General features: G+C 41.7%; 1 protein-coding gene across 1 annotated transcript; it reads right to left on the bottom strand.

Moving 5' to 3' along the window:
- Positions 1-10,555: 10,555 nt before the first annotated feature.
- LOC127328216 (caffeoylshikimate esterase-like) lies at positions 10,556-14,895 on the bottom strand. The gene is made up of 4 exons (XM_051354832.1): positions 14,675-14,895; positions 14,300-14,592; positions 12,668-12,907; positions 10,556-10,859 (listed from the first exon to the last, which is right to left on the bottom strand). The coding sequence occupies exons 1-4, from the start codon at positions 14,826-14,828 to the stop codon at positions 10,560-10,562; spliced, it is 987 nt and encodes a 328-aa protein (XP_051210792.1). The 5' UTR covers positions 14,829-14,895; the 3' UTR covers positions 10,556-10,559.
- Positions 14,896-15,171: the final 276 nt, after the last annotated feature.

Below are 15,171 nucleotides of genomic sequence, written 5' to 3' on the forward strand. Positions count from 1 at the left end.
AAGGCATCAGGATGAGGAATACTGCGACAGGTCTGCCCTGCCATGACATGACCCTTCGAAGAAAAAACAGAGTGGTTTTGAAATTATCATTGCCAAAACCAGGGGGGCATGTGTTATCACCAGATTTTGGTCAAATCAGGAGGTGGGCCGTGAGAGAGATGGGCTTGGAAGATCACACGTGGAAGATCTCTGAAGCGGCCTTGCGCGAGGAGTTTGGGCTAGACTGCCCGTGTATCTTTAATTATAGTAGATTATATCTTAGATTGAAAGTTAGAGTTTTACCCGTGCACGGTTAGGTGCACACCTAAATTAGAAAGTCCCCTGGACTATAAATATGTATCTAGGGTTTATGGAATAAACAACAACCAACGTTCAACCAACAAATCAATCTCGGCGCATCACCAACTCCTTCGTCTCGAGGGTTTCTACCGGTAAGCAACATGCTGCCTAGATCGCATCTTGCGATCTAGGCAGCACAAGCTCCACGTTGTTCATGCGTTGCTCGTACTGAAGCCTTTTTGATGGCGAGCAACGTAGTTATCATAGATGTGTTAGGGTTAGCATAGTTCTTCGCGTAGACATGCTATCGTAGTGCAACCCTTGCATATCTAGCCGCCCTCACACCTATCTCAGGTGTGGGGGCGGCACCCCGCTTGATCGTTATTTAGTAGATCTGATCCATTGCGATTGATCCTTGTTCATCAAGGATTAGTTTAATATCTGCAATAGTTAGGCCTTACAAGGGGCTGGAGGATCCAGCGGCACGTAGGGTGTCGTTCGTTAGTCCTAGACAGGATGTTCCGGGGATCAACCTCGTGTTGGTTTTTAGGCCTTGTCTAGGATCGACTTATGATCACCGTGCGTGGCCGCGAGGCCCAATCCTGAGTAGGATGTTCCGATTATGCGGTGAAAACCCTAAATCGTCGTAGATCTAATTAGCTTTATCTTGATCAAGCAGGACCACCATATATTCGTGCACCCCGTACGAATCATGGGTGGATCGGCTCCTTGAGCCGATTCACAGGATAACCTGAGAGCCGATCGAGGCTCGTATTTAACGTTTACGTGTATGCCATGCAGGAAATTAAGCGAGGCATCTCCATCACCTTCCTGACCAGGTATAGGTCAGGTGGCACGCCCTTGCATCAGCATCGGACGTGTGACCAGAACGCTTTGCGGGCCGTCGCTCGGAGGGACCTCAGCCAGCCGCAGCTCTAGGTTGTTCCCGGCTCTACGGTGTTGCCCGTCGCTGCCCGCCGGTGGGTTTCTGACGACAACAATCTCTTGATTTGCAAATGTTGTGCTTCTTGCAAAAGTCTTAATGAAACCTCTTTATTGTGAATGTGAGTAATTTGAGATGAGTGCATTTGTTGGGAAGTATTTTAAATCATGCTCATGATTCATCCATCCCAACTATGCCTATCTAGCAATTTTGTTGCATATCAATTCCTCAAGCCTCTCACATGTGCAATATAGATGAAAGTGCAAATTTAGTTACTTCTTTTGGTATCCCCGTTTGTGATACTTGTTGCCTTTCTCAAATGCATCCCAACTATCTTCTATCCCTTGTTGATATTTGTGATGTATTTTTGTTGTTTGTGGTTGAAGTTCATGAATGTACAATAAGATAAAATTGAGCCTTTGGCCATGCTATTAAGCAAAAATTCTTATTGGTATATTGCATGACTTCGTCTTGAATATCATACTATTTTTCTTGCGTATCTATTTTATGTGTGCATGTTTCTTTATGGATAAATATCTTTGTGATATTGCCCACTTAGAGAAACTTATACACATAAGAGATGATACATCTCCTTTTGATATCTTATTTATTTATTGCGTGTTGATTGGTCATACTAAGCAATATAATTCATTGAAGACTATGATGATGCTTTTTGCTCATCCTTGTAATAGTCTTATAATATGCTTTATCATGCCTTTCACATATCCTCTTGGTTGAGCCTTTTTATTATGGTGCCTCTTACTTTTTGCTCAACTATTTGTTTGTTGCAAGTGTTAAGCTTATTTCTCTATCTATGATCTATTCCAAATGTTTGTGTTTTAAATGGTAATGAGGGAGTGAGGATTCCATGTTATGCTTATTGTATTCAAATACAACATTTTAATTTATGCATGTACCTTGGGGAGCTTCCTCATTTAATTTAGAGCACTATCTTTTGGTGATCATTAGAGTTTGATTCACTTGGTATATTTTGTTTTTGAATGATATTATGGGAGTGATGATTCCATGTTTGTGCACTTTATACTCCAATGCAAATTGTCTTGTTTTGTGCACAAACCTTGGGGAGCTTCCTCATATTATTTAGAGCAATCTTCTTGATCTTATCATAATATCTATCTTTCTTTTGGTATCTTCTTTGTGGTTCATTTGGTTGCTTGCTTCATTTGTTGAAGCTTCTTGACTTTGTTATATTTTTGCAATCTTTGATCCTATCTATGGTGTGATTCCTTCCGAATATTCGTAATTGGATATGTGCATTTGATTCCACTCAAATTATGAGAAATGCACACGCTATGGAGGAACTCTCACTATATTGGCCTTCTAAATTTTTCACCCATTTCGGCAATTGGTGCCAATGGGGGAGAAGTTTGGAGGGTTTAAGGGAATTTGGTTATGTCTTTGCTTTGTGCTTAAGCATGTGCCTTTATTGCATTGCATCTTGTTGCTTTGCATAGTTGAGTATTTAGAGGAAACTCCACTAGGCTTTGAATGCCAATATATGCAATGAAAGTCAAGATCATTCACACATGCATATATTATGGGGGAGTTTGCTCTATAGATTCAACTTATTTGTTACTTAAATTCCTTATATAAACCCTCTCAAAGAGATTGTCATCAATTACCAAAATGGGGGAGATTGAAAGTGCATGCAGCCCCCATGTGTGGTTTTGGTAATTAATGACAATCCCTATGGACTAATGTTCGCATTGAGTTATATTTGTAGGAGTTGTCCATAGGCAATTCTTGAACCATATGTTGGCTTCAAGGTTGCAATAAGAAGAAATTGATGAAGGATATCAAGTGTCAAGTATGTCTTGAAGATGAAGATGAAGTGAGCCATCAACTTACTTCAAGACATCAACATGATGAAGAATGAAGAAATGTTGTGCAAGTTCAAGATGAGCCATCTCGAAGAGATCCTTTGCTTGAGTCTTGCCATCCATATGGTGATCATGGATATGTGAAGATGCGCCGAAGAAGAAGCTCTCCCATGGTGGATTATGGGGGAGCAATCCACATGGTGGTCATGTTTATGTGAAGATGCGCCGAAGAAGAAGCTCTCCCATGGTGGTTTATGGGGGAGCAATCTACAAGATTTCGTCAAGCAAGCACAAGCAAGAAAGGCGTTCCATCTTGTTGAGTTCAAGATCGTCGTCATCAAGCTCAAGTGGAATGCGCAAGTATAAGGTTTGCTCTTGATAGGGTTTCTTTCTCACCGGTCTCATAGTGTAGTTGGAGACCGGTTTATAGTTTAGTTGCCGTACTATCAAGAGGGCTCTCGAGTGAGTAACTCGATCGTATCGTTCGGAGAGAGCTCAAACCTTTGCATCCTTGCATCATCTTTCTTGGTTATTATTTGGATCTTATCCATGTGATGATTTAGAGCTTGTGCTTATTCTCATGACAAGCTCTAGTTCATCAAGAATGGTTTTTGCACGGGCAACTTGTTGCATTTTCAAGATTGGAGGTTTTACCGGTATGTCTTTTTTAGATAGGTCAAACCTTTCATCATTTGTTTCTATCCTCCCTTGTTGGACTATGATGGTTTCCTGCATGATCTTGTAGAGCTTGTTCCTAGCTTTAAAACAAGCCCAAGATCATCAAAATCGGAGTCCGGATGCTAAAGTTATGCCCGTTTCAGTTTGATGTTTCTGCCAGTTTTCAGGGGGGCGGATATTCCGGCCCAAGTTTGGGGCGGATAATCCGGCCCCCCGGAAAAATCCGGTTTTTGGACAAATCCGGGCAAATATCCGGCCAAATGTCCGGCCCCCATCCTGAGAGCAGTTTTCTCATGTCCTTAGCCGTTTTTCGGGGCCCGGATATTTTGCAAATATCCGGCCCGGAAAATCCGGCCTGAGCTGACCCAAACGGTCATTTTTCGATGGGAGGGGGTATTTAAGCCCCCCTTCTTCCTCCTTGGGCAGCTACCTCTTCCCCTTTGTGCTCTCCACCATTGTTGACCTTGAGAGCTTCCCTTTCCCTCTACTCCTCCTATGCGTCTTGAATCTTTTTGAGGGAAAAGGAAGAGGAGATCTAGATCTACATTCCTACCAATCAAATCCCTCTCTTTGTGAGGGGAATCCACTAGATCTAGATCTTGGAGAAATTTGGTGTTCCTCCTCTTATTTGTTCTTCCTCTCTTATTCCCCCAATAGCTTTTGTAGCTTTGTTGGAATTTGAGAGAGAAGGACTTGAGCATCTTTGTGGTGTTCTTGCCATTGCATTTGGTGCATCGGTTTGAGTTCTCCACGGTGATTCGTGGAGGTGAAAGCAAGAAGGTTGTTACTCTTGGGTTCTTGGAACCCTAGACGGATTCTAGGCCTTTGTGGCATCTTAGTGGTGTTCTTGGGGACTCCAATTAAGTTGTGGAGAATCTTCAAGGGCAAGGCCTTTGTGGCATCTTTGTGGTGTTCTTGGGGACTCCAATTAAGTTGTGGAGAATCTTCAAGGGCAAGGCCTTTGTGGCATCTTTGTGGTGTTCTTGGGGACTCCAATTAAGTTGTGGAGAATCTTCAAGGGCAAGGCCTTTGTGGCAATTTGTTGGGAGCCTCCAATTAAGTTGTGGAGATAGCCCCAAGCTTTGTGCGGGTTCGGTGACCTTCCTAAGGTCCCATAGTGGATCGAGGACATCCCTTTTGGTGGGAATTCTCGAGGAGAATACGGTGGCCCTCGTGCATATGGAGTGACTTGTCCTCCACACCGCTCCAACGGAGAGTAGCACTCGCAAGAGTGTGAACTTCGGGCTACATCGTTGTCTCCGCGTCACTTCGGTTATTCCTATACCCGAGCTCTTTACTTATGCACTTTACTTTGTGATAGCCATCGTGCTTGAAGTTATATATATATATCGTGCTATCACATAAGTTGCTTGTCTTGCTTAGCATAAGTTGTTGGTACACATAGGTGAACCATTGCTTAGAATAAGTTGTTGGTGCACATAGGTGAACCATAGTTTATAGGCTTTGGGCTTGACAAAGTAAACACTAGTTTTATTCCGCATTTGTTAAGCCCATCTCGTAAAAGTTTTAAATCGCCTATTCACCCCCCCTCTAGGCGACATCCGTGTCCTTTCAACCTTAAGAGAGATCAATTATGCAAACCAATTTCAACAAGCTTTACGGTAGTTCTCCACTAATAGGTTTAAACCACATGCAAAAACTTAATCATGATCTACTTGAGAGCTCAAAACAATTGCCAAGTGTCAAATTATCCAAGACATTATGAGGCATTTTCTTTTCCCAACCAAATAATAATAAGTGCTATAGCTTCCAACTTTTATCATTGAATATTAAAAGTAAAACGAAGAACAAGTGTTCATATGAAAAAGCGGAGCGTGTCTCTCTCCCAAACAAGGATTGCTAGGATCCGAATTTATTCAAACACAAACAAAAATAAAAGCACACAGACGCTCCAAGTAAAGCACATATGATGTGACCGAATAAAAATATAGTTTCAGGGGAGGAACCTGATAAGTTGATGAAGAAAGGGATGCCTTGGGCATCCCCAAGCTTAGACGCTTGAGTCTTCTTGAAATATGCAGGGATGAACCACGGGGGCATCCCCAAGCTTAGACTTTTCACTCTTCTTGATCATATATCATCCTCCTCTCTTGACCCTTGAAAACTTCCTTCACACCAAACTTCTCATAAACTTCATTAGAGGGGTTAGTACTCAAAAAATTTGAATCCACCTTGGTCCTGTAGTGGAACATTGCAAGAACTCAATAAAACATCAGCTACAGCTCTCTACGTCTAGAAAACCTCGCTTAAAGTCCACAAGAGACAATGCAAAAAACAGAGACAGAATCTGCCAAAACAGAACAGCCAGTAAAGACGAATTTTAATAAAATACTTCCGTTGCTCAAATCAGAAAACTCAAAACTAATGAAAGTTGCGTACATATCTGAGGAACACGCACGTAAATTGGCATAATTTTCTGAGTTTCCTAAAGAGAATTAGACCCAGATTCGTGACAGATAGAAATCTGTTTCTGCGCAGAAATCCAAATCTAGCATCAACCTTCGATTAGAGGCTTCACTTGGCACAACAAAACACAAAACTAAGATAAGGAGTGGTTGCTACAGTAGTAAACAACTTCCAAGACACAAATATAAAACAAAGTACTGTAGCAAAATAACACATGGGTTATCTCCCAAGAAGTTGCTTTCTTTATAGCCATTAAGATGGGCTCAGCAGTTTTAATGATGCACTCGCAAGAAATAGTATTTGAAGCAAAAGAGAGCATCAAGAGGCAAATTCAAAACACATTTAAGCCTAACATGCTTCCTATGCAAAGTAATCTTGTAAATAAACAAGTTCATGAAAAGCAAAGTAACAAGCATAGGAAGATAGAACAAGTGTAACTTCAAAATTTTAAGCACATAGAGAGGTGTTTTAGTACCATGCAAATTTCTACAACCATATTTTCCTCTCTCATAATAATTTTCAGTAGCTCCATGAATAAACTCAACAATATAACTATCACATGCAGCATACTTTTCATGATCCACAAACTCATAATTTTTATCAATCTCAAGAATAGTGGAATTAAAACTTTCAAACTTACTTTTATTAATAATATAACAAGGTAGTTGATCAATCTCAAGAGATATGGGACTCATAGAATAAGTCAAGAATTCTCCAATCCCATTTTTATTAGTAGTACAATTAATATTATCAAGTAACATATGACCATCATCTAGAGCTTTATCATAAACATTTGCCAAGCAAAATTCTTTAGTACCATGCATTTCGACATCAGGCACAAACAAAGCATTATCATAAGATTTATCAAAGTAGCATGGATTATCATAGATAACAGTAGCATAATTATTCTTACAAGTTTTACTCATAGGTAATATTTCAAGAGAATCCATAGGAACATAACATTCAACCTCTTTTGGTAAGCATGGAGGACAATCAAATAGTGTAAGAGATGAAGAGTTACTCTCATTAGAAGGTTGGCATGGGTAGCTAATCCATTCTTCCTCCTTTTGTTCGTCGCTCTCCTCTTCTTTTTCATCCAATGAGCTTTCAGGTTCATCAGTTTCTTCTTCCACCGGTTCCTGCAAATTGTGAGTGCATTCTTGTGCATTAATGTGTCTCTCTTTATAATCAAGGATATAAGGATTCCTACTGTAGCATTCTATGCAAGAATTAAGGATAGTAGAGACATAATCTTTAAGGTCCTTACAAATAGCACAAGTTTCATAATTCTCAACCATGAAGGATTCTATCTCGGAGGCTCCCATAAATAAGACAAATTGTTCTACCTCTTCGAACCCATAATGAATATAGCAATTCCGATTATAGCTCTTAATAAAATATTCCTCACTAAAGCCACATTGAAATTTAAGATGTTTAGTATCCTGTTGAGAGCAACAGTTTATATCATGGCGTCTAAGCAAGATTCTAGCAATTGTATTTAATTTTTCTATCATAGCACTCATCACTTTTCCCGTTCTTGATTCTCTATAACAATTATAACATTCCATAAGCTCCAAGTAGGTTGTAGGTTCTCCCATAATAGCAATTTTTAATTTTTCGGTTTTTCAAATTTTTATGGGTTTTTGGGTATATGAGACAAATAAAACAAGACAAAAAATAAACTAAGCAAAAGTAAACTACGCAAACTAATACTAGACAGAAATAAACTAAGCACAAATAAACTAGGCAAAAGTAAACTAAGCAAAGCAAAATAAAACAAATTAAAAATAGAGAGAGATGTAGAGTGTACTCCCCAGGTGAACTTATGAGTAGAGCTATGCCTCCCCGGCAACGGCGCCAGAAAATAGTCTTGATGACCCACAAGTATAGGGGATCGCAACAGTCTTCAAGGGTAGTATAACCCAAATTTATTGATTCGACACAAGGGGAGGTAAAGAATACTGATAAGCCTTAACAACTGAGTTGTCAATTCAGCTGCACCTGGAAAAGCACTAGCAACAGGGGTGATGTGAAAGTAGCAGTAATATGAGAGCAATAGTAACAGTAACACAGCAGCAGTAATAGCAATATGAGAGCAATGGCACCGGAAAATAGTTGATACTACTTCCAATGACATGTAGAACAAGTATATAATGATGAGAGATGGACCGGGGTTCCCAGCGATCTACACTAGTGGTAACTCTCCAATAAGTGACAAGTGTTGGGTGAACAAATTACAGTTGGGCAATTGATAGGAATCAAAGCATTAAGAAAGAACATCAGGCTTATTAATTATGTAGGCATGTTTTCCGTATATAGTCGTACGTGCTCGCAATGAGAAACTTGCAGAACATCTTTTGTCCTACCAGCCGGTGGCAGCCGGGCCTCAAGGGAAACTACTGGATATTAAGGTACTCCTTTTAATAGAGTACCGGAGCAAAGCATTAACACACCGTGAAAATATGTGATCCTCACATCACCGCCATCCCCTCCGGTTGTCCCGATTCTTGCCACTTCGGGGCCTTTGGTTCCGGACAGTGACATGTGCATACAACTTGTAGATACAATCTAAGCAATATATAATTATAGAGCTTAAATCTAAGATCATGCCACTCGGGCCCTAGTGACAAGCATTAAACATAACAAGATTGCAGCAACAATAACTTCACAAACTTTATAGATAGACTAATCATAATGTATCATCCATCGGATCCCAACAAACACAACACCGATTACATCAGATGAATCTCAATCATGTAAGGCAGCTCATGAGACCATTGTATTGAAGTACATGGGGGAGAGAATACCAACTAGCTACAGCTAGAACCCGTAGTCCATGGGGGAACTACTCACGGAGCATGATGGAGGCGATGGCGTCGATGGAGATGGCTTCCGGGGGCACTTCCCCGTCCCGGCAGGGTGCCGGGACAGAGACTCTCGTCCCCGAATTGGAGTTTCGCGATGGCGGCGGCGCCACAGTAACTTTTCTGGAGTTTCGTCCATTGGTACTGCGTTTTTAGGTCGAAAGGGATTTTATAGGCGAAGAGGCGGCGCAGGGGGGCACCTGGGGGCGCCACACCCTAGGCCGGCGCGGCCAGGGTCTGGCCCGCGCCGCCATGTGGTGTGGTGCCCCCTGGCCCCTCTCCGACTCTTTTTCGGTGTTCTGGAGCCTTCCGGGAAAAATAGGAGGTTTGGCGTTGATTTCGTCCAATTCCGAGAATATTGCCCGAACAGCCTTTCTGGAACCAAAAACAGCAGAAAACAGGAACTGACACTGTGGCATCTCGTTAATAGGTTAGTTCCGGAAAATGCATGAAAACATCATAAAGTGCAAGCAAAACATGTAAGTATTGTCATAAAACAAGCATGGAACGACATAAATTATGGATACGTCGGAGACGTATCAATGGTCATCTCTCGCTTCTTGGTGTTGGCGAGGGTGATGCGCAGATTCGTGATCCGCGAGCCCAATTGAGAGTAAAATATGTCAGCGAGGGTCGTCTAGTCTTAGACGGCATGTTCTTTGTCATGGATGTGCAGAAGTATGCTGGGCTCAGCAAATTGATGTAGTTGAGCACTTGTTGATCCCTAGCTCAGTGGTTATACCTAGCAATGGTCTTGCAGAAGGCATTGTTTTGCAAATTTATATTTTTCCTAGAGTGAAAACATAAGATCTTTGATCGCGCGACGACACCGCTTGTGCTTCTTGGAGACGCCTCTTCTGGAGAATGTTTTTGTGGTCCGATGGTGGTGGTTAAAGTGTCGCTGTTGCAAGTGTTTCATCACCGCGACGAGATCTTTGTTTCTATTTATGTTTCTTTTTTTTCTTGGCTTGTGCAGCTTGATGTATTTGAATATCTTGTTGGTGTAGAGACTGAATATAGTTACTATATTTGTTATATTAATATATTATTTATCGAAAAATCTACAAAATCTAGATTTGATCGTTCATTTATAAATTATTACTACTCCTGTGCTAGTAGGGGTACAATTAATTGATCAAATTAAATAGAGTTCGTATACATGCGTTGTGCCCTGTGCTAGTAAGGTTGTAAACGGATCAGATCGGATCGAATGTTGCTCATACCATATCCTTTACCATATATTTCAGATTCGGATCGGAGCGGATATTGACCAGTTTTGGATTCGAATGTGGATATATCAGACTGCGGATTCGAATCGGAAACGGGGCGGAGTCGAACCAGAAACAAACATAGTCGGATATATGCTCTCATCGGTAGATAGTTATAGTTATTGTAAATCTTGAGTGGGATTTTAACTTTTAATCTTATGTAGTTAAGAAAAAAGATACACAATTTACTCTTAAACTCAAGAATTTATAGAATCTAGAGCTAAAGATGCTTGCCAAATGAATTCGGTAACGCATAGTACTATATTTTCTCGAAATTCTGCTCATCGTGCTTGGCCTTTTGCTCCATCTCCGACGACATGTCCGCGGCCACTGCCACCGATGATCCTGTGGAGGATCTTTGATCGAGCCACGAGATGATGTCTTGGAAGACCGTGTGGATGTTTTCGGGGGTCTCACCGGAAGTGAGGGCGTGCCACATGCCCGGGTAGAGGTTGAGCTTCTTGTCCTGACTTACTGCCGACCGGTAGAGGAGGTCGCTCACAGATGGGTCCGTCACCTTGTCGTCCCCACCATGCACGATCAAGAATGGCAACGAAACCTGCATGTACATGGGGTCTCCATCCATCATCAACAATCAATTTTTGCTTACAAAGCCAAATAACTAGGGAAATACTAGGAAACATCAACATTCTTTTATTTTTGGACGTCAATATTGAGCCAACGTTTTTGAGGAGCTTGCGAACCAGGATTAGCCACATGGCAGCGCTGCCAGTTGTCATCTACCGCCGCATTCAAAATTGAACAATTGTCAAAACTTTAGGTTCATGTTCTAAAATCCAAACATTCACTATTTATAAATTCAATTTATTTTGGGAATACATGATAATAATAATTAAGGGATAGAGACAAAAAAAAAAAGAACAGCTACAGCCATCAGTGCTGCAAACTCAAATTAAATTGAAAGTCAAGGATGAAAAAATCTATCACACCCGAGAAAAGTGACTTATTGTAGTCAATTAGTCAAAGCGTCAACTAACTGAATAAGGGCGCTGCACGAACAAATCAACACTTCATTTTAATTGCAGAAAGAGAGCTGATCGAGATATGTATATAGTTATGACATAGCTAATGTAACAAAAAAATGCTGCATTTTGTTTAATGTATCTGTTTCCAACTGCAAGTGTGCTACTCCATCTAAAATTACAGATTAGCCTAAAGTTGCCTGCTTGGTAATATAGAACAACTTAAGTAATTACAATTGCCTACTTGGTAATATAGAAGTACATGATTAAGCTAATTACGAATTCATTAATAGTTTTGGTTAGTTCTAAGTTGTCTGATTTAAAAGCAAGCTAATCCATCTAAAACTACAAATTAGCCTAAAGTTGCATTCTCAAAAGGTCTGCAACTATAGTGAAGTATTAGTCCAGTCTTGCTTTGCAAATAGAGTGACTTTATTAAAAAAGGATTAAAATTGTGCGACCGAGTTTTTTGCAAATAGGTAACACACGTATATATATGCAGCCCCTTAATGAACTGTATAGTAAGGTAAGAAGAGTGAGAAGGTCCCTTTCCCTCTTCCTGCAGGGTACCAACTTCGTTGAGGTAACACCTCAAAGGAATTCAGATTTGATCATGTAACTCCGTGAAGTATGGTTAATTACTACTTGTGGTGGTTTTGCTCATGTGGTCACCACATCATCTCGGGTCACATGTGCATACAAAATCACTCATGGAACATTACCAGGCGCACAAAAAATCCTTACGGTCAAACAGAATTTAATCCATCATCCTCATTCTTATAGTCCATAGCAGAGTTGTCCCTTTACAAGTGCTGGCCCATACCTAATTCTTTTTTATATAAAAAATAAGTAATGTCCGATTTTAAATTAATAAAGACATATGAAACCAAACCGCTGCGGCATACATCTTCGTGAAGCACATTAGGGTAACTCTAGACAGAAACTAACATAAGATAGCAAAGGGGTCAGCCTATCCAATGACACGCCGAATACAGAAACACAGGACTGAAGGAGTCAGGCCGCTGCCCGGGCTTCAGCTTCTTTGCCCATACCTATCTCGCCCCGATCCACCTCAAAGAACCCAAGTAGGTGCACACAAAAGTAGCCATATATTGCCCATTGGACCACAAAAAAAATCTGGCTCAGGGAACCCATGGATAAACATAAAATGAGCTAGATGAAAATTGCAACTGTGGCATTTGAAATTGGTTACATGGCGGCCACATAGACAATATTATAGTCCGCCTTAGCAAAAACAAGTTTAATCGATATATGCTTTGGAGGATTAAAAGGAACTGAACATTACTTTGATGGGTTATTTGAACAAGTGCAATACTCAGGTGGAAAATACAGAAATTCTTTATAGAAAGTAAGAGATAGGTACCTTTTTGAGTACATTGTTCTCAATGTCGAGGCTGACCCTGAGGAGCTCATATGCGGTCTGGAGGCGTGGCTTGCCCTTGTAACAGTAGGGGTTATTCCTGATCTCGTCGCGCTTCTCCTGCATTTTGTTGGCGGCATCAATGACGTCGGCCGTTGGCACAATCTTCCAGGTGGGGATGATGTTGGTCATCAACTTGAGGACGCTGATCACCACCGGATGTGGCCTCATTTCCTCAGCAATCTAATCGAACAATACATACATGGAGATTCATTAGGCTTTTTTTTAATGATCAAGGCCTTATTTTCTATACTCCCTTCGATATGAAAAGATATCGTAGATTTATTTCAATTTGGATGTTCAAATGAAAATATAGTTGTTTCATCAAGATATATTGAAAATGTCGATGAGTGCCTCAATGGATTGCCAGGTCAACTGCTCTAGGATGGATTAAACAACGCATGTCGATCTTTTCAAAAGTCAGATGATTACGGCAACTAGCAAGCTACTACTCCACCCTTCAAAAAAGAAGGAAGCTAGCACTCCATCGATCGTGCATACAACATCTAGTCTAAAGCCGCGCGCCGTGGCCGGAGACCGGACCGGAGTAGTAGTAGGTAAGCACGCGCATGTACCTTGCACATTTTTTTTTAGAAATGGGAGCATCGCCCCAGCCTCTGCATCAATAGATGCACACAGCTGTTTTATTGCATAGTTTAATATTCAGAAGTTATACAACTCAAGAGACACATAAGGTGTACGTAAAACTTAACCCACGGAAAATAAAAAAGAAAATATAATTATGCAAGTTCCAATCTCTTAATAGGCTGCCAGCCACCCTGGTTGTAGATATCCCGAGCAACCGTCTCCAGACGGCTGCATCCAGAATCCATATGCGCACGCTGAGCCTCCGGTAGTAGGTATGACCATTCGTGGATCCAGTGCGTAACCATACGGATAACCTGTAAAAATTTAGCATTTGAGCTTCTGTTAAAGACAATATCATTACGACAATTCCATATAGCCCACATCAAAGCACAAATACCCGTTCGAATCTGTGCTTTAGATATTTTATCAACACCATTTAGCCAATTTCCAAACATATTTGTAACATTGGCCGGTGGAGGAATATTAAAAGTATACTGGATTGTTCTCCAGATTAGCTTTGCGAAGGGACAATCGAAAAATAAGTGGTTTATGGTTTCATTAGAGCCACAGAAAACACAATTCTTACACCCATTCCAATTTCTTTTTGCGAGATTATCTTTTGTGAGAATTACTTTTTTATGAAGGAACCACATGAAAATCTTAATCTTCAGCGGTACCTTTATTTTCCAAAGATATTTGCGCAAGAAAACCGTATGACCATTCATCATGTCTATGTACATGGATTTGACCGAAAAAACACCATTGGTAGTTAATTTCCAGACAAAAACATCCGGGTCTTCCGTCAAGTTAACCCTGATTAGGCGCTGAAGTAGTAGTAACCAAACCTCCCATTTATCAGTAGATAAAGTTCTCGTGAATTCGATATTCAGAGGATTACTCGTTAGAACATCTGAAACCAGAACGTTTCTCCGGCGGACAATGTTATACAACGAAGGGTATTGCTTAGCTAGCGGTTGGTCACCTAACCAACACGGCGCCGGTCCAGTAGTCGGGGCGCGTGCGGTGGAGGAGCAGCGCGACGGCGCCGCCCATGGACTCGCCGAGCAGGAAGCGTGGCAGCTCCGTGTTGGCGGTGGATGCGACGACGGCGGCGAAGACGGCGTCGCAGTCGGCGACGAGGACGTCGAAGGAGGGGATGTAGCCCTGGAGGCCCTCCGACTTGCCGTGGCCCTCGTAGTCCACCCCGTGCACCGCGTACCCGGCCCGCGCCAGCCGCATCCCCGTCTCCCGCATCGTGATGCTGCACTCCACCGCGTACCCTGTTGTTTTCGACAAATCGATCATTCTCCGGCCATTAGAGCCGCCGGCTTGAAGGAAGAAAGGAAGGACACGCACGCTTACCATGGCAGATGAAGACTTGGCCCTTGACCGTCTGGCCCTTGCCGGGGAGCCACCGGCAGGTGAAGAGCTTCGTCCCCCGGGCATTCTTCACGAACTCCTCCTTGTACTCGTAGCTGCCATCCTCCGCCACGCCGCTGCCGGATTTGCTCGCCATTTCACGACTAGCACTCGAACGATCGCGCAGAAAGGAACGAAGTGAAGCAGAGAAGAGAAAGAGCTAGCTAGGAGAGAGCGAGGATGAGGGGTTGACAGCTATATATATGTGGACGCTTTTGTGAGCAATACTAATAAAAGCTATACATGTGTGGAGTACTGTTTTCGTTAGGGAGGGTCTATTTAACGTTCCAGTGTTTTGAATTTCATCAACAATGGATTTTTGCCTGGCTAGAATACTTACTCACAACGCTAAGCTATTTGTGCCAGTACATTGTGAAATTGCTTTCAATATCCAAGCTGGACATTAAAATTTCATAACCAGTCTTTAGCCTAAACCTTCC

This window comes from Lolium perenne, chromosome 2 (genome assembly GCF_019359855.2).
Source record: "Lolium perenne isolate Kyuss_39 chromosome 2, Kyuss_2.0, whole genome shotgun sequence".
In the NCBI taxonomy this organism is placed as follows: Eukaryota; Viridiplantae; Streptophyta; class Magnoliopsida; order Poales; family Poaceae; genus Lolium; species Lolium perenne.